We start from the raw sequence: 27,863 nt of genomic DNA on the forward strand, positions 1-27,863 counted from the left end.
TCCAGCCCAATAGATAACAGAATTACAAAGGGAGACTGATTGGCTGTGTATAGTCATTTAGGTTTTCTCACTTTTTTGTGTGATATTGGAACAAAAAAAACAACTTAGTTTGTGTTCACAGTTTTGGGATTTCATTATTCACTGTTTATGTTGCAAATACTAAAAATGTGTATCAGAGATCAGAATGAGGAGGTAGCAAGTCATCTCTATGTGAAAAAATAACTTCAGCTATTTAAAAGATGTCAAAAGGTGATGCAGTTAAATGTTGTTCATGTGTTGTTAAATTCTGAAAACTCTTTCATAGCTGTCTTATCTCTTCTCAGGCCTGTTTCTCTCATAACCCTCATATCATGGTATTTCTCTAACCACGTAGTCAAAATCCACACTAATAAACACTCTCAAACACACACAGCTGCATAAAGGCAGTCATAACTGTTTTGAATAATTCATCTGTAGTGAAATTGCGTGGCTCTAGGGTTTCCATGCTGTCATTGTCCTTGTTTCGGGTCGATGGGTGGCGAGGAAAAAGTGAACTTCTCATGCGAGTTACTCATCATCTACCAGCGCAAACACACATAAACAGACACTCTTTATTCTCATGGCATTGTACGGACTCATTTCCTGTAAGGACGCAGAAGACGAGAGGCCACTTAAACCACTGCTTCATTTCACATGTGCACTGAATCTGCTGAGTCCAGGGGCGGCTGCATGAGGCGGCTCATGAGAGGAAGATGCCCTGGGACAATCTGATCACCTCTGACAATGACAGTAAGACAAGGCATCTTTATGTCTGTGATTAAACTGGTATTATGGTTTTTACATTATGCAGGCACAGTTGATATAAGTCCTTTTTCGCTTTTTAGGAGCAGAGTCGTGATTTTTCTGTAGTTTATTAAATTTATTGCAGAATTACATAATTTTTTATTTATGTTGTAAGGAGACACACTGTGACATAATCTATTCATGGCAAACAATGACATTTGAACTACTAAACCAATTAAAATAATTCTTAAAAAGGTGTTCAAATGTGCTAACAAAAATGGTTAGATTTACTAAATATTTCACAAGCCCATGAATTTTTCTATTTTGATGGACTTATGTTAAATAATTCTGCACAGAAATGAATGATAATTGTCTTAAAAATAACTTTTTAGTTCAGTAACAAAGACAGCAAAATGTAGTGCAATGTAACACACACACACACACACACATACACACCCTGCAAAAATGGATTAATTTATATATTTACCAATTTTATTTACTTAACTGTGTTCAAAGAATTGATGCTTGATTGAACTTATTATTTGTTGAAACTTTTTTGATAAGTAAAAGCCTTCATTTATAACTTACTTCAGACTTAATTTTGACTGTCCATAAATATGATGATGAAACATGTTTCAAATGTTTACATATGCATGATGCATCATTTGAGAGTGATATAGTTTTAATTTTAATCTGCTTTGGAACAATATATTAAGAATCAGGCAGCCAAAAGCATCTACTGACTGAAAATATTTAGTAACTTCTGAACCACAATCAAAATTCAGGTAAAATGCAGTCTTAAAGCTTTTCATCACCATCAGATATGACCCATTTTGATGTTCAGAGGCTCCATATTGAACATGGAAACACATCATTTTCTGCAAAACTGATTCATCAATGAAATCCATGTAGTTTGACAAATGACAGCGGCTGTAGCTGTTTTCATGCTCAATTAATGATTTACAGCATTTTGTTGGAAAAGTCACTTTTCCTTCAGTTTTCTCTGTGTCAATACAATATCCTCTGAATTTTCTCCTATCTTACATGAACATCTACACCATCAGGAAATTAGATATGGGAAAATGCCTGATTATTTAGGAAAAATTCAAAATGTAAAGGGAATATTATAAAAAAAAAAAAAACAGATAGCTAATTTATCAATTCTTTGCAGGAAATTACAATGATTACAGCAAGAGAAATCACATTTGGTTGTCAAAAGCAAATAAAAATAATAAATAAAAACAACTCTCTAAGATGATAAAAAAGAAATGCACTCTAAGATAATAATAAGTTAGAAATAATAAAGGAATAAGAACGTACACACAAAAGTATACAGTTGTTAGTAAAAAAAAAAAAAAAAAGAAAGTACTTGATGTGCAGAACAATAAGTAGGAGACAGGAGATATTCAGTGTGCAAAAACTAGAGTTTACACAACAGAGATGTACAAGAAGAGACATAAGAATAGTGCAGTGACTGTTACTGCACTGAAACTGCACTTCCATTTTATTGCACATTCAATAGTCTGATGGCTGCTGGCAGGAAGGACTTCCTATAACACTCAGTCCTGGTAAATGGTGATAAGTCCCTGAGGAAAGGTTAAATGTACAGAAAACCTCATTTGGAAGTCCCCACAAAAACAAGTTTAGATCTTTAAGGGTTTAAATCAGTCACAGTAAAGACAATATAATCTAATGTAGGGATCTTGATTCTTAAGGTCTAAATAAGTCGTTTCCAGGTTGAAAACATAACCCTGCCGTATTTTCCTCTGTCCTTCTCACTGAACTGCACATATACCTGGCCCGTGGCCCTCAGCTGTGTCCCCTTCGCCCACCCCGTCTCCCTTCATTAGGCCTTTGTTTGTGTCTTTTGTGCCCCTCTGCTGCACAAGACCGTAATGACCCGTATGCCGGCCACTCCGGTTACACCAAGGACACACATCAAAAGACAGACTACATAAATATCTGTTCAATCTGTCAGTGGTGCCCTTTGTTTCCTTCTTTATCCTCCTTTACTGCAGGACAATAGTGCCAGGTACACAATAAGGTCCAACAGTGAAAAGGGTCATTGTTGTATTAAAGTTTTAAAAAATGGACTGAATTTAAACTGAGGTCATCAGAGGAGGAAGGGACCAGTAATTATACACTATAAGTATGTTCTTTTGGACATATTATTTGCACAAAACATTTCAACTTTAATGATACTTTACCTAAATTCAAGGCAAGAAATGATTTAAAAAAGGAATTTTTTGTATAATAACATAAACTGTAAAAAGTAGAACTACTCCTTTCATATATTTGGACAGATGAGGGGATAAATCTTCAGATTTTTGGAAACCTGTCTCAGCTGGAAGGGTTAAATCATCTACATGTTTTTATATACAAATTTTAAACAACTTCAATAGACGAATTACAGTTACTGTCTAGGGACCTAAAGGGGAGTACATCTCACCAACATAGAACAGTCTGTGACAATATGTTTCAACTGCTGTGTTGAATTTCTATTTTTTCAATGCCATGCGATCTACTCACACTACCTTCTCCCCTGGTCTAAATGCATCGGCCATACTATCAGTGGAAAAGACACTTATCAGGGACAAGCCTGACTTTAACAGTGGGTTCATAGAAAAATATGCGTGTTTGAAGAATAGACAGGTAAAATTTGCATCTGAAAAATACATGACTGAAAACACATGCTGTGTATTTTTATTTTAATTTGAATAAATATTTTAAAATAGTGGTGCATGTACTTTGGTTTATATAAATCTTGAGTATAGTGATTTAATATATTCCAATTTTTTAAAAAAGTTATTTAAATGTACTAAAATTACTCAAGTAATTCTGTTGCAAAATTAATGCGAAATTTTGATTTGGTTATTTCACATAGCCTACTTCAGATTGTCTATGTTGAATAATTCTGACAAGTTTCACTTTCTCCTGTATTCAGCCTTGCTTTTTGTGCTTCATATTTGTTCAATTTGTCCTCAGTGCAGCTTTTCAATCACTAGAGTCCTATTTAACGTATTTTTTTTGTCTCCATTTGTGTCACCAATTATCACCAGTTGTCACATCTGAATAAAAACATTTCACAGGAAAGGACTGACTGAAGAAACCTCACTGAGTGATAGGGTTTACACACTGAAGCAGAAGAACAATTAGTTTTACTAATCTAAGAGTAAATAATGAGTGTTTCTTTTACTACAGGGGATGAGGATGAAATTTCAACTTCTGAACATGAACGAGGAAAAAACAGAGGGAAAAGAAATAGTAACGATAAGGAAAAGAAGAAGAAGGGAAATGGGAGGAGAAAAGCATCAAGAGAAAGAGAAGGTGAAGAGGACTTACAGGATCGCACAGAAAAAAGAGAAAAGGGAAAGAAAAGAAGAGCAAAAAATGATCTAGATGAAAAACAACCAGAGGAGGAGGATGAGGAGCAGGTCAAAGTAAAGAATGGTAAGGTGGCAAAAAGTAAGAAAAATCTGAAAAATGAAACGACAAGGAAAATAGAGCAGGAGAAAAAAGAGGAAGGTGACGCCGAAGAGGGAAAATCTAAGAAAAAGAAGAAAAAAGAAGAAAAGGACAGAGGCAAACAAACTGAAAAAGAGGAAGAAAAGAAGAAAAAGCACAAGAAAGTCGTTGAGACAAGGTAAAATATTGTACTATTAAAACCAAATATCGGTAATTTTAAGTAATATCATTATTTTGTCATGAACACATAAAAACAGCATTGCACATCCCCCAGTTCAGAACAGGAGACAAGTGAGGAAGACAATGAAGAAGAGGAGGAAGATGAGGAGGAGAAAGAGGTGAGGCCGGAGTCTCTGTCGCCAGAGGAGCTGGAGAAGCTGAAGGAGGCGGTGGATGAGAAGAAGAAACTGATCCAGGGTCTGAGGGGGAAGCCCTGGCCCATGAAGAAGAAACTAGTCACTTTAAGGTAACACACGATAAATCCACAGCCTTGAATTTTTCCAGGATCAGAGAAAATTCCAGATATGAAAAGTAACTTGTAAATAATCGTTCTTTCTGTAGGGAATCTCAGGAGTTTGTGGAGAAATATGAAGGAGCTTTGGGGAAAGGAAAAGGGAGGAAACTGTATGCATACAAGGTCATGATGACCAAGGTCAGGAGGAAGGTTGGATCAATGTAGGTTTATTTTACAGTGAGACACATTTGTGCTTAAATATATTTATTTTTTTAGAAATGGATGAAGTTTCAGCGAGACTTTGAAAACTTTAAAACAGCCTGCATCCCGTGGGAGATGAAAATAAAGGAGATTGAAAGTAGGTATATGAATATATCTGATCGCTCATGTGAATTATTTGTTGACACTAACATTTCTGACATGAATTAACCCTGTTAGCTGATCTAGTGGAGCAGGTAGAAAAGGCAGTGTGTTTACATTTGTTTAACTGGAACGATCCCCACTCATGTAAACTGGATGAGAAAAGAGATGACACTTAGAAGATAGAATTTTCATTACGAGAGAAAAGGGGAGGTTGACAAATTATGGCTTATATAATCTTTAAGAACATCTTTATTTACACTCGTTATAAACCCATAAAGACCCAAACAGCAACTTAAAACCAAAATAATCTACTGATCTAAAATGTCTAATAACTTCTGAACCACTTATCCGATCAAAACATGTAAATAATTGGTATAAATGAGGTTTGTCATCTTTTCATGGTTATCAGATTTGACCCATTTAGACGTTCAGAGGCTCCGTAGTGAACGTGGAAACACCGTCATCTTCTACAACATTGATTCACCTGTAAAACCCATGGAGTTGGATCAATGACAGTGGTTGTAGATGCTCAGTTTTGTGTTCAGTTATTGATATCTATGCTTAAAAAGTAACTTTTTTCAGTTTTCTTTGTTTTCTTTTACATAATCACTCTCAACTTTAATCTGAGCTTTCATAAAAATCAACATGATCAGTAAATTAAATACAGGAAAATGCATGATTTTCACTGAAAAAAAAAAGCAAAATACAGAGGATAATATTATAATAAATGATGATAAATCATTTAAGAATGGTTAAATCTAGAGGAAAATTTATTTAGGAACTGCCACAAAAGTAGCACTGGGTCTTTATGGGCTAATCATTAACCATGCTTTATCATATATAGTTATGAAAACAGAACAAGATACCAGATACAACAATTGGGCCAAGGGTATAAGTTATAGTCACAGATCCTCCTTTTTCATCTTTAATTAAAAATGTCAGCAGTATAAGTGTTAATGATTAGTCTGGTTCACAACCATCTCTGTGTTGGTGTTTTCAAAGTCCTCCTTATTATATGAAAGAACAACACCCCAAATATTTTTGACAGACACATCGTTTTCCTGTATGGAGATTTAGTCATCATAATACCATAACTTGCTTTTCTGCATGCAATAACAACAACATTATTATATTATATCTGCAAAAACAATGCTGCTCAAGACAAAGATTAATTTAAAAGAATATTAATGATCCAAAGAGCCCAGGGGAGTTTTTACCTCTACTGCAGAATGGTGCAGTAGTGGAACAAGACACATCTACCTAGAAGTTGCTGAGCCAAACACAGCTGTTCCCCTTATAATGGTAAAAACTGGTTAAAATACATACATACATACATACATACATACATACATACATACATGCATAATAAAAAATAAAAGGTAGATAAAAGTGTTTATTGTGGAAAAAAAAGAAAAATAATAGAAAAGATCAGTTAAGTTGCATGACCCAAGCTCCAGTCTTCCAGTTATCAACTTCACAACCTGTCCACTTGTCCATAGACCAGCTGCTCCTGTGAGGCTCTACATTACCTGTGTGTGGCATTTTGCCTTAAACTCCATTAAACTACAGCCTCAGGACAAAACACACAGGTGGACGACACTAAAAAGAAGTCTAACAGGTTGAACAGGACAAAACTTTGTTACCGGTGACATTTAGAGCAGGTTAATGACCTTCTTTAAGTTCATTCTTCAGTCCCTCCAGGAATTTGTGATGTTGCGATCGCAACTATTAACGCAAATTCAACCAATCACTGCGAATTCTGCACGGCACTGCAATTTTGTCTAATCACCGCGAATTTTCTGCAAATTTGACTAATCCCCTTAGCCCCCTTTCGCCCACCCCTGTCTACGTGACATGTACATCATCACGTTCACTTCCTTGTTGACGGTTGAGAAGATGAAGACACGTGTGATTCAAAACACTCATATTTACCGACAAATATCACTGCCAAAGTTCATGCAAGTCAGTTTCCAGATGTGTTACACAAAAGCAGAAGTATACTGTTCCGCACTGCCTGCAGTATTGTGGTGGAACACGAACAAAAGTGGCCGCTCCACAGACACTTTTCAACCACAAAACATGCAGGAGAACGGCTGAAACTGGAAGAGGAAAGACAAGACAAGTCCCAATGACAGAGGCTGTTGGATCCAGAACAATAGCAGGAGCTGAAAGGGTCAAGGTTAGCGCAGATATACTCTGTAAGGCAACAGAAGAGAAGAAGAAAGAACCTGTGGAGGCATGCTTTCCTTTCTGTGTATTGTATGTGTTGCGTGTGTGCGTGTGTGTGTGTGTGTGTGTGTGTGTGCGTGCGTGCGTGCGCGTGTGTGTGAGGGAGTGCGAGCACAAGTCTGTGTGTGGAGTTAAAAAACGAGCTCACAAACAAAAATAGTCATTAAACTTGGTGTTAATATTAATGTTTACTCTCATGTGTTAGATAGAAAGCAACCCAAGTTTGACTGCTCTGTGTGTGTATATGTGTGTCTGTGTGTAGGTGTAGGTGTGTGTGTGTGTGTGTGTGTGTGTGTGCATGTGACCAATCTAACCCTAACCCTAAATACACTACTATATCATTAAGGAAGCAAAAGAGTCATGTGTTGTGTTGTATAAATGTGAGATGGGGGTGGGATTTAATAAGTTTTCTTCTTCCCACTCCTTTTTGAGCAGTACATTTTGAATTTATTTTGTTATTACTAGTGTACTTGGCAATTGTTATTTTGTCTTGATCATCTTTATTAATGTATTTGCTCTGATATTAGTTCCTTGTACACAAAAAATGTTTAAATGTTTCTTCTGCTCAAAAAAAATAAATGAATGAATGAAAAAAAGCCTGTTTTGTTTAAAATCATTGCTTCCTGGTGCTTTTTAAGGCTAAAACTCTCTGCTTGGCTGGCGTTCTGTGACGCTGCGCTCCGATTGGCTGACGTTCTGTGACGCTGCGCTCTCATTGGCTGACGTTCTGTGACGTTGCGCTCCGATTGGCTGGCGTTCTGTGACACTGCGCTCTCATTGGCTGGCGTTCTGTGACGCTGCGCTCTCATTGGCTGGCGTTCTGTGACGCTGCGCTCTGATTGGCTGGCGTTCAGTGACGCTGCGCTCTCATTGGCTGGCGTCCTGTGACACTGCGCTCTCATTGGCTGGCGTTCTGTGACGCTGCGCTCCCATTGGCTTGTGTTCTGTGACGCTCCGCTCTGATTGGCTGACGTTCTGTGACGCTACGCTCCTATTGGCTGACGTTCTGTGATGCTGCGCTCTCATTGGCTGACGTTCTGTGACGCTGCGCTCTCATTGGCTGGCGTTTTGTGACGCTGCGCTCTGATTGGCTGGCGTTCTGTGACGCTGCGCTCTGATTGGCTTGTGTTCTGTGACGCTGCGCTCTGATTGGCTGGCGTTCTGTGACAGAGCGCTCTCATTGGCTGGCGTTCTGTGACGATGCGCTCTGATTGGCTGGCATTCTGTGACGCTGCGCTCTGATTGGCTGGCGTTTTGTGACGCTGCGGTCTCATTGGCTTGCGTTCTGTGACGCTGCGCTCTCATTGGCTGACGTTCTGTGACGCTGCGCTCTGATCGGTTGGCGTTCTGTGACGCTGCGCTCTGATTGGCTGGCGTTCTGTGATGCTGCACTCTGATTGGCTGGCGTTCTGTGATGCTGCGGTCTCATTGGCTGGCATTCTGTGACGCTGCGCTCTCATTGGCTGGCGTTCTGTGATGCTGCGGTCTCATTGGCTGGCGTTCTGTGACGCTGCGCTCTCATTGGCTGGCATTCTGTGACGCTGCACTCTTATTGGCTGGCGTTCTGTGACGCTGCGCTCTGATTGGCTGGCGTTCTCTGACGCTGCGCTCTCATTGGCTGGCGTTCTGTGATGCTGCGCTCTGATTGGTTGGTGTTCTGTGATGCTGCGGTCTCATTGGCTGGCATTCTGTGATGCTGCACTCTTATTGGCTGGCGTTCTGTGACGCTGCGCTCTGATTGGCTGGCGTTCTCTGACTGGCTGGCGTTCTCTGACGCTGCGCTCTCATTGACTGGCGTTCTGTGACGCTGCGCTCCGATTGGCCGGCGTTCTGTGACGCTGCGGTCTCATTGGCTGGCGTTCTGTGACGCTGCGCTCTCATTGGCTGACGTTCTGTGACGCTGCGCTCTGATTGGCTGGCATTCTGTGATGCTGCACTCTTATTGGCTGGCGTTCTGTGACGCTGCGGTCTAATTGGCTGGCGTTCTCTGACGCTGCGCTCTCATTGGCTGGCATTCTGTGACGCTGCGGTCTCATTGGCTGGCGTTCTGTGACACTGCGGTCTCATTGGCTGGCATTCTGTGACGCTGCGCTCTCATTGGCTGACGTTCTGTGACGCTGCGCTCTGATTGGCTGGCATTCTGTAACGCTGCGCTCTGATTGGCTGGCGTTTTGTGACGCTGCGGTCTCATTGGCTTGCGTTCTGTGATGCTGCGCTCTCATTGGCTGAGGTTCTGTGACGCTGCGCTCTGATCGGTTGGCGTTCTGTGACGCTGCGCTCTGATTGGCTGGCGTTCTGTGACGCTGCGCTCTGATTGGCTGGCGTTCTCTGACGCTGCGCTCTCATTGGCTGGCGTTCTGTGATGCTGCGCTCTCATTGGCTGAGGTTCTGTGACGCTGCGCTCTGATCGGCTGGCGTTCTGTGACGCTGCGCTCTGATTGGCTGGCGTTCTGTGATGCTGCGCTCTGATTGGCTGGCGTTCTGTGACGGAGCGCTCTCATTGGCTGGCGTTCTGTGACGCTGCGCTCCGATTGGCTGGCATTCTGTGACGCTGCGCTCTGATTGGCTGGTGTTCTGTGACGCTGCGCTCTGATTGGCTGGCATTCTGTGACGCTCCACTCTCATTGGCAGGCGTTTTGTGACGCTCCGCTCTCAATGGCTGGCGTTCTGTGATGCTGCGCTCTCATTGGCTGACGTTCTGCGACGCTGCGCTCTGATTGGCTGGCGTTCTGTGACGCTGTGCTCTGATTGGCTGGCGTTCTGTGACACTGCGCTCTCATTGGCTGACGTTCTGTGATGCTCCACTCTGATTGGTTGATGTTCTTTGACGCCGCACTCTGATTGGCTGGCGTTCTGTGACGCTGCGCTCTGATTGGCTGGCGTTCTGTGACACTGCGCTCTCATTGGCTGACGTTCTGTGATGCTCCGCTCTGATTGGTTGATGTTCTTTGATGCCGCACTCTCATTGGCTGATGTTCTGTGACGCTGTGCTCTGATTGGCTGGCATTCTGTTACGGTACTCTCTCATTGGCTGGCGTTCTGTGACGCTGCGGTCTCATTGGCTTGCGTTCTGTGATGCTGCGCTCTCATTGGCTGACGTTCTGTGATGCTGCGCTCTGATCGGTTGGCGTTCTGTGACGCTGCGCTCTGATTGGCTGGCGTTCTGTGACGCTGCGCTCTGATTGGCTGGCGTTCTGTGATGCTGCGCTCTGATTGGCTGGCGTTCTGTGATGCTGCGCTCTGATTGGCTGGCGTTCTGTGACACTGCGCTCTCATTGGCTGATGTTCTGTGACGCTGTGCTCTGATTGGCTGGCATTCTGTTACGGTACTCTCTTATTGGCTGGCGTTCTGTGACACTGCGCTGTCATTGGCTGACGTTCTGTGACGCTGTGCTCTCATTGGCTGATGTTCTGTGACGTTGTGCATTCATTGGCTGACGTTCTGTGACACTCCGCTCTGATTGGCTGGTGTTCTGTGACGCTCCGCTCTCATTGGCTGCTCAAAACAAATAAGTGAATGAATAAAAAAAAGCCTGTTTTGTTTAAAATCATGGCTTCCTGGTGCTTTTTAAGGCTAAAAAGTCAAAAAAGACTGTTCTAGGTAATTTGCAAATGCCCATGTTTCTGTGACTTTAATAAAAGAAGCCTCAAATCATCACAACTTTCACCACAATTTTTTGGAATTGCTGCCACAAAATCAGGCATTTTAGGCCGCAACAATAAAAAAAAAATCCTGTGAAATCCTGGAGGGACTGATTCCTGAGTCCTGAAAGCCTTTTGAATCCAATCATAGAAATAGAAAATAAAAATAATTCTTACAGGCTAGGGGCAGTCTTATTATTTAATCCTCCAGTGATATCACAGCCTCAGGTAACCTGCTCACCAAAGGATGTAGGAGCCACATTGACGCTCATTTGGCATACATGAAATTAACATATTCACAAGGAATTAAAGTAAATACATTCAAGAACAAGTTCAGTAAATGCTGGCATGAATGAAAGGATATAGGGTCTTGATCATATTTTAAACATTTTTGTTTTATTTCAGAGACATTTTTGCAATAATTAATGTGTTTGCTTCATATGCATCTTTTGGATTAACATTTTTTCAATCTCAGATGACAAAGAATTGCCAGACGTACAATGATATGCCTTGCAGGTCATTTCGGTTCCTCTGTGGCCTCTTACTTCATCTTCCTGAGGTGGATGTACGGCATTAACATGATCCTGTTTGGTCTGACCTTTGGCCTGGTCATGGTGCCTGAGGTACGTTACAGAGCCTTCTGGTCATCACTGTCGAGTGGATCTGTTTTTCTCTTGTTCACTGTTCACTCCCTCTATGTTTCACTGGTTTGCGGTTCCCTTCTCATTGTCCTCCCACTAACAGGCTTTAATGGGCCGGCCTTATGGCAGTATACCAAGAAAAACAGTCCCCAGAGCTGAGGAGGGCAGTGCCATGGACTTCGCTGTGTTATGGGACTTTGGTGTAAGTTCACTGTAAATGACTGGTGTGCCCCTTTGGATCTAACTGCGTAAAAAATATTAAAACTGATCAATGGTGAGAGACCTTTTGTGCCACCATTTTCACATATTTCTGACAATTTAAAAGATAATTTCACGACTCAAGAAAGTCATAGTTTGTGGTAAAGATACTGAAGTAACATCTTGTTTTGTGTGAGATGATTCTGTGGACCAAGGTAATAATAATTTGGGATTTTTCATTATAGCTTACTTTTATTTCGTTTTGACTTTTTTTCTCTAATTCAGTTAGTCTTAATTAGTTTTTAGAGCAGGTTTGCTACTTTTTTTATTAGTATTTTTTCTGAATGCTTAGTTTTAGTTTAGTTTTTTTTTCATATCTTTTATCTTCCTTGCTGTCCTATTCAAAGACATCCCATACAGGACTCTGCTGCTTTCTCCCAACTTTAGTCTCTATGTTGCCAGGTAGAGTGGGGACAAGAAGTCGACTCTAAAGTGACGAGAAGTGACAAACCATGAAGTGCCGTATGGTGGCGCCAGCTAAAATTGCTTGAGCGAAATAAATCGATTTCATATCAATCCGACATTGACAAAGACGAAAACAAAGGGAATTTTACCCATAATTTTTATGTTTCGTTAGTTTTGTAAGCACACAATTCATTTTCAGTTATCATTTTTCTTTTAGTTATAATTTTTATTTATTTCAGTTAACAAAAATGTTTTTTTCAATTCTAGTTTTCATTATTTTGTTAGTTTTTGTTAACGATAATAACCTTGCTGTGGACTGCATCTCACCAGTGACACCAGTGATTGTTAACTTGGTACTTTTCACCTCATTCCTAAAGTATTCAAAGAAGCTAAAAATCATTTGTCTGGTCATGTTGGAGCTGCAGACACAGCTTCAGTGACTCAACTGATTGTGGAGAGATAAAGTTAAGATAACACCACCTCTGGATGTGTAGTCTAGTTATGCATTTTTCACAATCTGATACTTTAACACTGTTACAACAAACTGTGACGTTGTTGACTTGTGAAATGATCTGTTAAAGGGAGGAACATATTGACAGAAAGTTGTGACTCTGACTCAAAAGCATGACGCAGACAGAGGGGAAATCAGATCTGGTTTTATTACTGAAAGGTTATGGACACAGATAGAAAGTCAAAAACAGCCAAACAAATCCAAAGGGAAGAGCTGAGGCAATGATCATTTACAAAAAGTCAGAAGGACACGGGGAAAATGGATGGGGAAATTGTTGCAGAATTATAACGATGAGCTGGTGAAGGGGAAGAAGAAGAGATCGCGGACAATAAGACACAACGTTACATCAGCCATAACATTATAACCACTGACATGCAAAGTGGTTATAATCCTGATTATCTCATTACCCTGGGACCTGTCAGTGGGTGGGATATATTTGGCAGGAGAATGACATTTAGCCCTCAAAGTTGATGTGTTGGAAACAGCAAAATGGGCATGGAGTAGGGGTCTCAGCAACTTTGACAACAGAGAAACTGTGATGGTCAAATCACTGGGTCAGAGCATCTCCAGATCTTGTTGTCCATTCCCAATGTAAAGTGGTTTATACCTACCAAAAGTCTAAAGAACAACCAGATTTTTACCAATCAAGCATCTTTGGGAGCAGAACATTATTACCACCTGTCTCTGACCCAAGGCCTTGACTCCACCAGACCTCTGAAGGTATGCTGTGGTATCTGGAATAAGACAATACAGCAGATCCCTGAAGTTCTGATTGTAAGAGGTCGACCTCCATGGTTCAGATGAATTTGTCCAACACCTCCCACAGATGATCAAATGTCCTCAGACTAGGATGTCCTTCCTTAGTTCATTTTTGGTCCATACTAGCCACTGCGGACAAGGAACACGCAACAAGACCTGCAGTTGTGGAGATGCTCTGACCCAGTCATCACCATTACAATAGGGACCTCTACAGCGAGAAAGTAAAGGAGGAGAAAAGAGAGAGTGATAGAGATAGAGAGAGACTGGGGGAGAGGGTGGAGAGGGTGGAGAGGGGGGAGGTAGGTGGAGACACATGCACAGATAACCGAACTAGAACATGTATGGAACAGTATAATAAACACTGTCGTAATTATATGGATAAGTGAGTGATGATGATAAAGGTAGAGAGAGGCAGGACCACAGCAGCAGGTCCAGAGATAAAGGTAAATGTGTAAGGTGTAAATGATGGCATAATGCATCCAAACATCACTTATCTCTTACTACTGACCACATTTTTACCAAAATAAGGTCCCATGTGGCACACGTAGAAGGGACAGGACTCCCCTTTTCTATATGGCTGACACTCACCCACCTTAAATATAAGCTTATTACCCCGCCCCCCAAAGGGGAGGGAAGGGGTATTGGTTTTGATTTGTTTGTTTGTTTGTTAACACTCTAGCAGGAAAACTACTTATTGAATTCATACCAAATTGGGTTTATAGATTGCCAGTGACCCAGAATGGATATCAAAGTTTCAATTTTTTTATGAATGAAAAAAAAAAAAAAAAAAAATCCCCCATTTACTTATAATGGGTGAAAATTCATATGTGTGTAACAGCAAAACTATTGGTTGAATTCATACCAAATTGGGTGTATAGACTGCCAGTAATGCAGAATAGATGTGGTTACATATTGGGAACAGTGGACCAAAATTCAAAATTTTTATGATTTTTTTTTAAATCTTTTTTTTTCTCCCATTTACTTATAATGGGCGAGATTTCACATGTCTATAAAAACATTAATTTTTTTATTCAATTTACTTCAGACTTGGCACATATATAGAGGCAATTGATATACTGACATCATCACACTCATAGACATGTTGACATCAGCTGGATCGATGCCAAAATAAGCTACAAGATGTGCAAGGGGCGGGGTTTGTTGTGCCTGGCACCACTTGTTAAGTTTTGTTATTGTATATTGTAATATCTTCAGTAAAATTAGTAAATGAATCTAAATTATAACACTTTTAAAATGCTGTCGACTAATATGTGTCTCTGCAGGGTTACGCTCAGTATTCAGTCCTCTTCTACGGCTACTACAATAACCAACGTTCCATCGGCTGGCTCAAGTTTCGCATGCCTCTGTCATACTTCCTGGTTGGCGTGGGTACAGTGGCGTACAGCTACATGGTGGTCATTAGAACGTGAGAGGATGCCACATTTTTTCTGAATACATGCAGTAGCCCCATCAATGCAATGCAATGCAATTCAATAAATGAGTTCTAATTACTTTTGTTGACAGGATGGCCCGTAATGCAAATGAGTCTGGAGTCGGTGACGATAACAGCTTTAATTTTAGCTGGAAAATGTTCACCAGCTGGGACTACCTGATAGGGAATCCTGAGACTGCAGACAATAAATTTGCTTCAATCACCACCAGTTTCAAGGTCAAAAGAGCCGCTTTTGTGTGTTTGATATAAGTCTATTTATACCAACTACTTTGTCACGATCTCCCTCCCACTCTGCATTCATTTTTCTTTCTCTCCTCTGTTTGCTCACTCTACTCCATTATACATGCTGTTTCCATCAGTGCATTTCCACCTCTACTCCCCTGCAGCCATACACAGAGTGCCCTTTAGTAATCCACACACACTATATATATATATATATATTACACCTGATATTCTCAAACCTGGAGAGGAGACTCTGAACCTGTTTTCAGTGAGTCACCATTTCATTTGTATATTAAAAAGCATTATAAACCTATGATATGTAAATTCATTTTCTCTTAGAGATGTGGTGCAGAGTGCTTCTCTTCTCACAAACATCAGCTTTATAAAGTGACTGAAGGTTAAAGGATTAGGAAAAGAAGTAGATGTCACAAAAATTAAACACCAGATCTATCTTTTGACCTGAAATATTTTGTAAACCTGTGTAGTATAGATAGTTTCTGATGCTAATACTCCTCTCTACCGGAACTATGGACTTTAACCCTCCGGTATCCGGGTGCGCCGTTTAGGCACACTTTGCACTTCATTTTAAAAAACTTCATATTATTTTTCACTATTTAAAAAAGGTTAGAAATCAAAAGTTGTTCATTTTTGCATGATCTTTAAAATTCTGGCCACCAACTAAAATGTGCACATTGTAAACAAAAGAAAATTACCAGACTAGCATCTGTCTCCCAAGTGTGCCAAAAACGCACTATTTCTTCCATTTGATCTGTATGATTAGGGCTGACCTTGATTTAAAAAAATAAAATAAAATTAGAGCAGAAAAATAAATCAATATATAATATTTAATAGTTTGATTTGTAGTTGTGCCTTTTTGGCACACTTGGGGACAGATGCTAGTATTTTTGAACATTTGACCTAGCGCCAAAAATAATAATGCAAAGTAACCAATGTTGGAGTTAATCATTGACATATGCCAGGCTGCAAAAATCAAATAATATGTGATCCACTTTTTATGTAGAATATTGAAAAAAAAATATTTTTTTGTGTTTTTTGCATCCAAAAAAAATGGTTTCTTTACATTACAAACATGGCATTTAAAGGGTTAAAAAATGTGACAATTATTGAGTATTTGGTATTTTTATTTACGGCTCAAGTTGATGAAATAGAAAAAAGTGTAAAAGAATTAAAAACAAATTGTATGAAAATGTTTTTGACATTATTCCGAAAACGAACGTGTGAAAATGGCACATTTGGTGCTTAGTAAGGGCCTTGCTGGACAGGATACTGGAGGGTTAAGGGAAAACAATAGACACTCAGACACTTAAAGTTGCGCCCACAAATGCCTGGATTTTTAGATGGATCCACAGTGGCCAGGAGGCTAGGAGAGCAGCATAGACATTATTTCAAAAACAAATCAGGACACAACAATTAAATAAGTACATGTCATTTTACACAGCAAAAGATGACATTATTAAAGGGCAAGTTCAACAACAATTTCAGAACAACTACACAAGTAATTGTTTAATAGTTTAATGTGACATTTAATGAACAGAGTAATGACCCAAATCTTGTTAAATTTGCAAAGATTTTAGTGCCCAAGGTCAAAGGTCAATCTCTCTGTGAACTCACGTCTATGTATTCTTGTGAATGTAACATTTCAAAAATGCTTTGTAGGATTTTTGTCTAACTTTCTGAAAATGTTTACTTCAGAGTTGAGGTTGGTAATTTGTGTTGTGACCTCATAAAAATTACATGTAATTGAGAGAACTGCATGAACAGATTATGTTGGAATATAAGTGGATGCATCTGATTGACTTTATATTTCTGACTTTTGAATATAAGCTAATTAATCGGTCTTTTCCTGCTTCAAACTGCTGTTATTATATCAGCTTTTAAAAGTCAATGAACTGTTGTTTTTGTTCTTCTGTGAGATCAGAATGGTCACATATTCCAGTCTGTTTACCTTGTGTTTTCCTCATATTTTTGTTCTGCTTGTTTGCCATATTTTCTGAATGTTCTGCTCCAGTGTTTGTATATTAATATTGGTCCTTGCCTTGCCCTTAATGTCACAAATTTATTTATCTTCTGTTCTTTGTTCTCCCTATCAAGGAGGCCATTTTAGAAGAGCAAGAAAGTCGGAAAGACGACAACATCCATCTGACTCGTTTCCTGCGGGTTCTGGCCAACTTCCTGGTCCTCTGCTGCTTGGCTGGAAGTGGGTATCTCATCTACTTTGTAGTGCGGCGCTCTCAGAAGTTTGCTCTTGATGGACTGGAGAATCACACCTGGTGGGAAAGAAATGAGGTAGAAACAAAGAATGAAAAAAAGACATATAGACACTGAGAGACAAAGGTGGGAAAAATATTCTACCTATGATTATTAACATTTTTTTAACTTATAATTTGTTTGGCAAGCCTAAACAAAGCAAAGACTACTTGGAAAATGTAACATGGCAATTTTCCTTCAACGCAATTACTCTTTTGGTGATTCTGTAACAGCAGGAAAAGGACAGATTTGAATGACACGTCATTTAGAAAGTACACCTACAGAGTTCATAACAATTCATCAGCTTACTGTTTAACATTCAGCTGTCCATCTGCTTCCCTTTGTAGACGAATCATCACATATATTCTATAGATCATCTGTTGACAGAGGTGTGAATTTGCGTCAAGATTTCATTCGGTTTCCATCCAAATGCACAACAAATTGTTCATGCAAATGTTTCGTATCGTCAGTTTTCAGTATTTCTGTATTAAATATTAGCTGCTATACTGCAAAAAGCTGAAACAGACTTTCAGCTCAGATTTGCTCTAAATAAGGACTAACAATATTTCTCTTTTCATGTACCTATGAATTTACCCTATTACTAACACCCCTATTGCACTGTAAGTAGTGATTAATTCTTATTACAGTGTTTGTCTTTTTGATATGTAAGTGTGGAGGATTGTATGTAGTACTGTAGTGTACAGTACTTGACCCAGTGCATATTATAACATTAACATTAATGTTTTGATTCTTCAATATTTAATCACATTGTTTTTCTCCTCTTGATGATCCTGTTACTGCATTTCTGTAAAGCACTTTGAATTTCATATGTGTATAAAATTCTCTGCTTGAAAAAATTACCTTGTCTATATTTCTGGACAGGGTTACATTTTATTAATTAATTTAAGAAGCTTAATATAATGTAATAGGATTAAAATAAGCAGTAAATCTGAACTCAAGTGGAATGTTCTTTGAAAATTTTTACAACAGCAAAGATGACAGCATCTTCTAAAGTGAGAAATTTTGACACCTGTGCTGAATAAAAATTTGATTTTGATCTTCAAATACTACTCTATGTGAGTGGACTAACTAAATAAATTGTTACAGAGTACAACAACTTCAATCAAATTAGCTTCATACTGTTTGACATCATCATTATTACTTATTTAACCCTTTCATGCATGAATTTTGAAAAAATTTATCTAGATTTTTTTTTAGATTGATTTTATTTCTCAAAATTAGGCTAAAGTTGAAATACATTAAAAAAAAAATTCTTTAAAATATGGTTTTGTTAAGAAAATATTTAAACTCCTGAGACCCAGGAAAGTTCAAGTTTTGGCTTTTTTTGGATCAAATAATTGCCTATATTGGAAATTTTGATGGAATGTTTTTTGCGGTGGACAGTTTTTTTTTTTGTTTTTTTTTGTATAATGCTGTGAAACTCTTGTCCACAAACATGGACAGAAAACCCATAAGTGAACTTTATGAGATCACAGAGCAGTCAGAATTCTAAAACTGAGATGATACTTTTTTCTCTGTATTGCTTAGGGTTGTTAGTGACTGCCCCCATGTGGTTTGGAAAATTTTGCCTTTATAACCCTTTGGAAAGTGAGCTTAAACTGTGTGTCCATAAATCTGGACGTCATGCATGAAAGGGTTAATCTTCTTTTCCTGCCATAACATGCACATGAATCAACCTAATACACTTATTTGTTCCTTTTTGAGTTTTCTGAGGCTCAGTTCCTGTGTCTTTCAGGTGAACATGGTCATGTCATTACTGGGGATGTTCTGCCCCATGCTGTTTGACGTCATCAGTGCTTTGGAGAACTACCACCCTCGAGTTGCCCTGCAGTGGCAGCTGGGCCGCATCTTTGCCCTCTTTTTGGGAAACCTCTACACCTTCATCATTGCCCTCATGGATGAGATTAACCTCAAAGTCAGAACTGAGTGTGGGGAGAGTGTGAGCTTTTATAATGTTGGTTTGTGACTAACCTCAGGTGTGTGTGTGTGTGTGTGTTACAGAGAGAGGAGGAGAAGGTAGTGAAGTTTAATATCACCATGTGGGAAGCCAGTCTTTACAATGGCACTGTATCAGAAAACAGCACCGCTTCACCAATCACTATCCACCCCGCTGACATACCCAGGGGGCCCTGCTGGGAGACCATGGTGGGCCAAGTGAGTGTGTGTTTACATTATGTAACTCTGCATGATTTAATTATGTGTTGGCGCAGCATTAAATTATGTTATAATATTAAACAGACACATGAGACAGAGGCAGAGGACAATACATAATCTGTAAAATTAATATGGAAAACTAACTTTAAAAACATAAACATCATAATATTGTATTTTTTAACATACTATAATAGATAACCTATTGAATATAATCAACTTTTTCTCTGTAAAATATGAGAAAAAATATGCATATTTTTATCATTTAGAAATAAAAAATAAATATGTTAACTGGAGATAAATAGACATAAATTTATAGCCTTAAAATAAAAGTAAAGCAGATATGGATTTCTGCGATTAATGTCAAATTCTGGATTTACCTTCATACTGATGTAAAGTGTTTAATATCTCTCAGCTATAACACTGCATAAGGAAATGAATAAAAGATTAAATGCAATAGACAGGTCATGTGTGTTTTCTGTGTGAATTATTATGTTCAGCTCTTGATTCTTACTTTTTCCTGTAAACACATGAAGTGAGGCGTTAACTGTTAAATAACTGGGACAGACCATCTATATTTATGGCTTATTTATACAGTATATCGAGTAAATGACAGGCAGAATTTATTCAGCTGCCATGTGCAAAAATAGCTGGGTTTCAATCATGACTCACTTTCTTCTATTTCTTCCTGGAACTGTGCATTACCATGGGTATAATTATTTTAATGAATATTTTTCTCATGATTCATGCATAACAGGATGAGAAAAATTCAATGATGCTCAAAAGATTATGAGTATATGTGATGAAAACACCCCAAAATTTCATTCTCAAGTAATAAGCTTTAATTTTCTTCAAATATTACCTTAAATGATATTGTCAGTAAAATAAAATGTACAAATGTATAGAAATAGAGTTAGTTCTGGTGATTAGATGTAATTTGCATGTAATTTTCTTTACAGACACATTCCTCTTTTTAGTCCTGTTTATACACATGAGTAATCAGTAAAAATGCTTATATACTGAGTCCCAATTACACTTCATCTATCAAGAATAAATCCAATTATCACAATGATTTAATGAGAAGAGGTACAAATATTTTATTCCAAATCTATGGACAACAGTCTATGTAATATTGTATATTTTATATCAGGACGAAACAGTTTCAGGATATTTACAGACTAAACACACAAGCGCTGATGTCCACTGTAACACTGCGTCATCCTCTGTAGGAGTTTGTGCGACTCATTATATCCGATACCATGACAACCTACATCACCTTGCTGATTGGTGACTTCCTGAGAGCTGTGCTTGTTCGTTTCCTCAACTACTGCTGGTGTTGGGACCTGGAGGCTGGATTTGTGAGTCATCTGAACTGAAATCCCACAGTGCATCATTTATGTGTTTGGAGAAAGTGCGCCCGGAAACAAAAGTATGAGTCACAGTCAGCTTATTATGTTTTTTTTTGTGTCCTTTTCTAAAGCCATCTTACTCTGAGTTTGATGTCAGTGGGAATGTCCTGGGTCTGATCTTCAATCAGGGGATGATATGGTATGAGGATGACCATTTTTCTGTTTACATAAAGTTAGTTTAATTTCAATACCACATTTATGATCAGCAGAAATGGGTAGTCATGAACTGCATTTACATTTTTTACATGTTCTTCAGTCTTCTATTTATTGGTCTGTTTTTACTTTGGTTATCTCACACACAAAAAATAAATAAATAAAAATAAATAAATAAATAAATAAATAAATAAATTAGGGGTGGGCATCTATCATCTATCATTCATCAAATAACGCCGACAATTTTTTTTTTATCTCACGTTAACGCCGTTTTATTATTGTTCTGCCTTTCAAGCAAGTCTTAGTTGATTTATACATACGGACTCTTATTTTGAAACTCATGCTTTTATTTTGCTGGTCCACACACCGGTGCTGTGTGTATGTGCAGCTGAGAGGAGAAAACCGGCAAACTTTACAAGTAATGTTGATGTTTAAGCTAATTTGTTTATGCAAGCAGTCGGAGATGGGTTGCTAATTCTTTATGCAGGCTCATGTTAAGTTTATGTTAATTCATTGGTTGTGTTTAGGTCTAATATGTCAGCCTTTGAACTAACCTTTACTCATTTACGATGTGAATGTTGTATTAGCAGTCATTTTATCTCGATGCTAACTTGAATGGGAAAATCCATAGACACGCTAACGATTAGCATTTACAGGTTAATTAAAGATTTACAACGTCTTTTTATTCAGCAACAAAGGTTCACATCAGAGATATTTGATACTATTCATTCTTACAACAACTGAACATAAAATACTCACAGGCAAACGTTTCTGGGGCCATACAAATAAGAGTGAAAGAAACATGTCTGTCTATGTCCGAACTAACTACGGTAACACGGAAAGGACAAAACATAGGTTAGTGCAACTTATTCTGACGACTTCAGGGCCCCTTTTGCTTGCTTTGAACAACTAAACATCACATATTAATGGGCTTATTAGTATTAGTACTGATTAGGGGGCTTAAGACTCCTGTCAATCACTCACAAATGTAAATACACTGGTGGGGACATAAACATGTGTAAAAGTAGTGATTTTTTACATGGACATTTTCATTTTAAATGTCTTCAGATGGTGGGGTTGAGAAGGACACAGTTCTTTGGAAGCACTGACGTGCAACTATTTTTTATCACTGGAGTACTTCCAGTCTGGAATATCACTGAAAGGCAATACATGCTGTTGATGCCCCCCCCCCCCCCCAACAACTATGCGATTAATCGCGATTAATCGCAGAAAGCCATGCGATTAATCGCGATTAAAAATTTTAATCGCTGCCCACCACTAATATATATATATATATATATATATATATATATATATCTATATGTATATATATATATATATATATATATATGTATATATATTTTTTATTTTATTTTATTTATTATTTATTTATTTTTCATGTGATTCCTTTTGCCTCATGAAGATTTATGTGGTTGAAATACCTCTAGTTATATCCAAAGTTACATTTTTTCTCCTCTGTTTTTTAAGTTTCTAAAGCACAGAGCTGCAAAAACTAAACAATTTCCCAAATACTTACCTAAAATTAAATGAATCAGCAAGTATTTTTATAACTGATCATTGGTTTGAGTTATTTTTTTAAGATATAAAATTCAAAATTCTTTGATTCCTGCTTCTTAAATGTGAAAATTTCCTGTTCTCTGTGACATGTGAGGGTGATATATTGATATTTTGGAAGCACTTTTTTACCTTTTTCATTTTTTAGTCCAAACACGAACTCAATTAATTAAAAATAAAAGAATAATGATCATCAGTTGCAACCCAGTGAAGTTGCTATTTTGATGGGTACTTTTACTTCCAGCCATATGTAACCACGTCCTATGACCAGCAGCTGTGGTTTAATTAAAAAACAAATCCCTGATGATAAATAACGCTGTCATTCTGCCCTCTACCCACCCTTTGTTCCAGGATGGGTGCATTCTACGCTCCCTGCCTGCCGGCCCTGAACGTCCTCCGGCTCCACGTGTCCATGTACCTGCAGTGCTGGGCCGTCATGTGCTGTAACGTGCCACAGGAACGGGTCTTCAAGGCCTCTGGCTCCAATAACTTCTACATGGCCATGTTGCTGGTCATCCTCTTCCTATCCACCTTACCTGCCATTTACACCATCGTCTCCATCCCCCCTTCATTTGACTGTGGACCCTTCAGGTGATTAAAACCCTAATTAAGGAAGTTTGCCTCTGCTAGTCTGATTACTTGCCTTTTCTTACTTCGGTTGTTTCGAATCACTTCTCAGTGGGAAGAGTCGAATGTTTGATGTGATTCAGGAGACTTTGGAGTCAGACTTCCCCGCCTGGTTTAGTAAAGTTTTCAGCTACGCCTCTAATCCTGGACTGGTGCTTCCTTTCATATTACTTATGGTGTGAGTTATGGTCTTATTTTACATTCAGACTAAGATTCAGATTGCATTTATTCAGTAAGTCAAACAAAATTCATTAAAATTAAAACTGAATTACAAAGTAGTTACAGCTCTAAATAGAAATATAATGAATATGTTGTTGTCATTTTCTATAATATTATAATAGTAAATATATTTTACTTTTAAAATATGTAATAATTTTACTTACTCCAGCTAAATGCGCCTTGACATTATTACTCTACAGTGCATTAAGCTCAAGTAAAATGTACCTTGTCCCTTTTTTTACTCCACCTTGTTGATTTATATTTTATATTTGATATTTTACAGCTGTTTATTTATTCCGTTGTTTTATACTGTGAATTTGTTTTACCGTGTTAATTCTCTTTATATCAGTGCACCACACTGTGTTGGTCTGAACACCCTAATTTCATTGCACATGACTCTTTATTCTCTTGCATGGTAATAATCTGTGTTATATCTTGTAGGTTGGCTATTTACTACTTGCAATCCACATCCAAAAGCTACAAAGAAGCTAATGTGGAGCTAAAGAAGAAACTACAAACGGTAACCCTCAGTGAATTACATGTTGTTTGGATTCTACTTTTAACATTTGAGATTAATTTGTGCTTTGAAATTAGGGCACTTGTGTTCTAGGTGGAGACATTCAGTCTCAGGTCAGAAAGTGAAGGGGATATGGTTCATAATCCATATTTATTTGTCTTCGAGGGTGCATTTATGCAGCCCTGGAACCTCTCAGTAGAGCAAAGATGTGGATTTAGCCTCTTGAAGCTCCAGTAGTTGTATTAGTATCATCAGTCCAACAGGGAGCAGCAGAGTTACAGCTCATGTCTCAATAAAGAAGTCCAACGTGTAGAAACTGCTCTGAATTTTCTTATTGTTTTTAAGTTTTACATTGTATTATTACACACTGTTCTCAGGATGAATTGATTAATTAATAGTTTCAGTCACTGTGCACCTGCAGCTTGAAACAAACTGCTGAGGGATTTATTCACATTTAACTTGCAGCTGCTTCATTCATTTAACACTGTAATATTTCTTACAGTTCTGTTATTTTTCTGAATTATCATTATTTTTAAAATGCATTTTATTGTTAATCAGTTCAGTCCAATGTCTTGCATCAGTATTTAGTCCGCTAACTTCAAAATATGACTCTCACTCTAATATCACTCCTGGCCAATGGATTTATATGAGTAAATGAATGTTCCCTGTTGCTAATCCTCTACCTTTTATTTTTCTCCATCAAGCAAAATGAGGAGAATAAAAAGAAAAACAAAAAAGCAGCATTGAAGGCTGCAATGGATCTAGAGGAGGCCAGAAAAGCTGCATCACAGGCTGCAGTTCAACAGAAGAACAACAACGCTTCAATACAATACAACGAAGGTGAACGAAACTAAGAAAAGCATTTTTAGCTTTTCTCAACTGACTGCATATAGAAAAGTCAATGTTCACTAGAATTTTACTTCACACCAATTTCAGATGTATTGCCTCCTACTCCCTGATATAAAGTGAAATGAGAAATGTTCTTATTCTACTCCCTTTAAAAGAAGATGAAGAAGAAGATGAAGAAAAATGCAGTGACAGGGTTAACCATGGTAAGAATGGACGCCACCCTCCTCCTGCAGTGAGAGACCGAACAGGACAACTCCCAGCCACCAGAGCTCCTGTCTCCAGGGCTTATCACCATGGCAACCATGGGACGCCTCCTGGATATCTGCCTGGGTGTCCTCGACAAAGTGAACCGAGGATGTACAGAGTGCCGAGCCTGCAGAGACACTGAGAAAGTGAAAACATTTGCCTTTACAGTGAACTGAGATGATAACTATACAGTGTTCTGATATTCTTCATAACTTTGTTTTATGACCAATAAGAAGTTCATTTTAGCAGCTGTTTACTTGATAGAAATTTTTTTTCAGTTTACTATTAAGTTAGCTTCTTTTTAACCCACTGATTAGTAAATGAAGTGGAAAAAGTTTCTTCATTATTATGTTACATTGGTTATTGACAGAAGACTCCGTATTAGATCTAACTGACATGGACTGACACAGGACTCCTTATGTATTTTAGCTGCATATACAATTTCCATCCATTTGGATTACCTGTTTTTAACCAAAACTAATCAATAAAACTTAAAGTATGACGTATTTGTCAGTCAAACAGAAATGAAAGAAGTAACTTCAAACTTGAAAAAAAGTGAACTGAAAAGTATGGCATAAAAACCATCCAGATAAATATATATTTATATATTTATCCAGATAAATGGCGTCATCTGGATCGAGTGAATTTGATTATGGTTGGATAAGAAGTATAAACATATACCATTCCTACACCCTATTGGTTTGTACATGATCCATCGCACCTGACTTCTTGCACCATTCCAATACTTATATTCAACTAGTCATCATATCTTCTGCTCCATGAAACACATGTTAATGCTCAGTAGTGCACATATATGGTTCTTTAATACATTTGTATTGTACTCAAATGCATTCACTTTCAATGGGCATATATGCAGCTGAAACAGGTAGAGTAGTGCATCCCAGATGTTTCAACTTTAACATTTTAATATATCATTATAGTCATTATGGCCTTTAGAAAACTGTTTTTGGGGAGGTGGGGTAGTGCACTATAGGCCCCTGTGGTGCTGCCTCAGCTTTTGCCCTAATGGCTTTTTCCCCCCTTACATTTACTTTTATACTTTAGGTAGTTTTGAAACCAGTACTTTTATTCTTTTGCTTGAGTAAAAAGCTTGAGTTGATACTTCAACTTCTACAGAAGTCTTTTTAAACCCTAGTACCTATACCTCTACCTGAGTAATGAATGTGAATATTTTTGACACCTCTGACTGTACTGTATTAACCCTGGCTGTGTATTTAAAACTCATTAGATTTACTAGTGCTGTTTCATATATGTTTGACTGACAAATACGAAACAAATTGGTAGAATGTTTACACGGAAATAAATTATATTACAGGGTCTAATTTTTTGAGGTGTACTGTCTCATAAAGGCAGTACTTTGCAATGTAAAACATACAGTTTGGACAAAAAAGGTATTTTATTATTGTATATTTTTACTTTTTCTAGTCAAATGGTGACAAATGCACAAGCCACCCCACTTTCAACCAGTTTTTTACACATTGTTGTTTTTTCTCTTGAGTCATCCTGACACATATTTTCCTCTGAGACTCTGAGCAGAGCTGTCCCTAGTCTTGCGACTGGGCCAAAGTAGTAAACAATTCATTAGACATGGACGCCATTTAACCTAGCTAGCTGGCCTTAAAGGGATCACTCACTCATCTCTGGCAGGACTTGCACCTTTACTTGAACCATTTTTGGCTCTAAGTCCAAAATCGCATGGCTGTTGATTAGAGAGTTGGACTGTTCTTTGCCAGACTTCAATAAAAATATGAAATCTGTGATGAATATTCAAATGTAGCTGATCTGCTGCTGTCATCATGGACATAGAGGTCTGACGTATTATCAGATGGCCTGTACCATCTGATAACTTCATGGACATATCTGATCCTGGTCCTCTTGCAATCCTGTCAATCACACTTTCATTTATCTGATTTGCCAGATGCAGTTATGTCTCATTAGTTAAACTGAAATTGTATAAATTAGACTCATTCATCACATCTTTCAGGGCAGATTTAATTAAAATTTAAGATTTGTGCAGTGTAAGATGAATAAATGTCATGTTTAAATGATTTAAGATAACAAGTCAACAAGCTCATAATACTGCTGACATTAAATTACAGAGCCATTCAGATCCAGTTCCATTGATGCTCATGACCAATTCATGGCAAGTAAGCATTAAGTATTCATTCTGTAGTTATTTGAGATCCAAAGGATGGAGAAAGCTCTTATGCTTTATTCTGTCATCACGAGCCAGCAACTGTCGATCACATTATGTAATGCAAACTTTGATAAGGAAGGATGTAGATGTTGACCTCCTCTGTAGACTGCAGACCTGGAGGCTGCCTTCTAGTCTTCTTTCCACGTGTTTACCCAGGTAATGCCACCCCCCTCATGCCCGCTGTGTCACCCTCCTACTGGAGTTGTGTTTTGGCTCCGTCCCAGTCTCGCTCCATGCTGGTACAATGTGGCAGAAAACTGAGCCATGATGGGATTGCACATTACCGGATATCTCAATGTCCGCCGTACAGCTCAAGCATCTCTTATTCACAACGCTAATGAAGGGAGGAGTGAGATAGTGAGGCGCCACAAGCTTTGATTTGACTACTCAGATGGCGTCCAGTTTTGCTTTTGGAGACCAAAGGATGGCACTGAGCCTGTGCGTGA

The 27,863-nt window shown here is 38.3% G+C and overlaps 1 protein-coding gene and 1 long non-coding RNA gene across 2 annotated transcripts; one reads left to right on the top strand and one right to left on the bottom strand.

Moving 5' to 3' along the window:
- Positions 1–645: 645 nt before the first annotated feature.
- On the top strand, positions 646–26,320 carry tmc1 (transmembrane channel-like 1). The gene is made up of 19 exons (XM_030143812.1): positions 646–768; positions 3,964–4,405; positions 4,502–4,693; positions 4,789–4,879; positions 4,958–5,039; positions 11,432–11,538; positions 11,660–11,758; positions 14,773–14,915; positions 15,014–15,158; positions 17,277–17,471; positions 19,189–19,368; positions 19,455–19,607; positions 20,834–20,962; positions 21,085–21,152; positions 23,093–23,332; positions 23,421–23,546; positions 24,029–24,107; positions 24,809–24,944; positions 25,112–26,320. The coding sequence occupies exons 1-19, from the start codon at positions 732–734 to the stop codon at positions 25,339–25,341; spliced, it is 2,874 nt and encodes a 957-aa protein (XP_029999672.1). The 5' UTR covers positions 646–731; the 3' UTR covers positions 25,342–26,320.
- On the bottom strand, positions 17,159–21,978 carry LOC115425929 (uncharacterized). The gene is made up of 3 exons (XR_003936289.1): positions 21,926–21,978; positions 17,742–17,809; positions 17,159–17,452 (listed from the first exon to the last, which is right to left on the bottom strand). It is a non-coding gene; the product is annotated as an uncharacterized LOC115425929 (long non-coding RNA).
- Positions 26,321–27,863: the final 1,543 nt, after the last annotated feature.

Source organism: Sphaeramia orbicularis, chromosome 9, assembly GCF_902148855.1.
Source record: "Sphaeramia orbicularis chromosome 9, fSphaOr1.1, whole genome shotgun sequence".
Lineage (NCBI taxonomy): Eukaryota > Metazoa > Chordata > Actinopteri > Kurtiformes > Apogonidae > Sphaeramia > Sphaeramia orbicularis.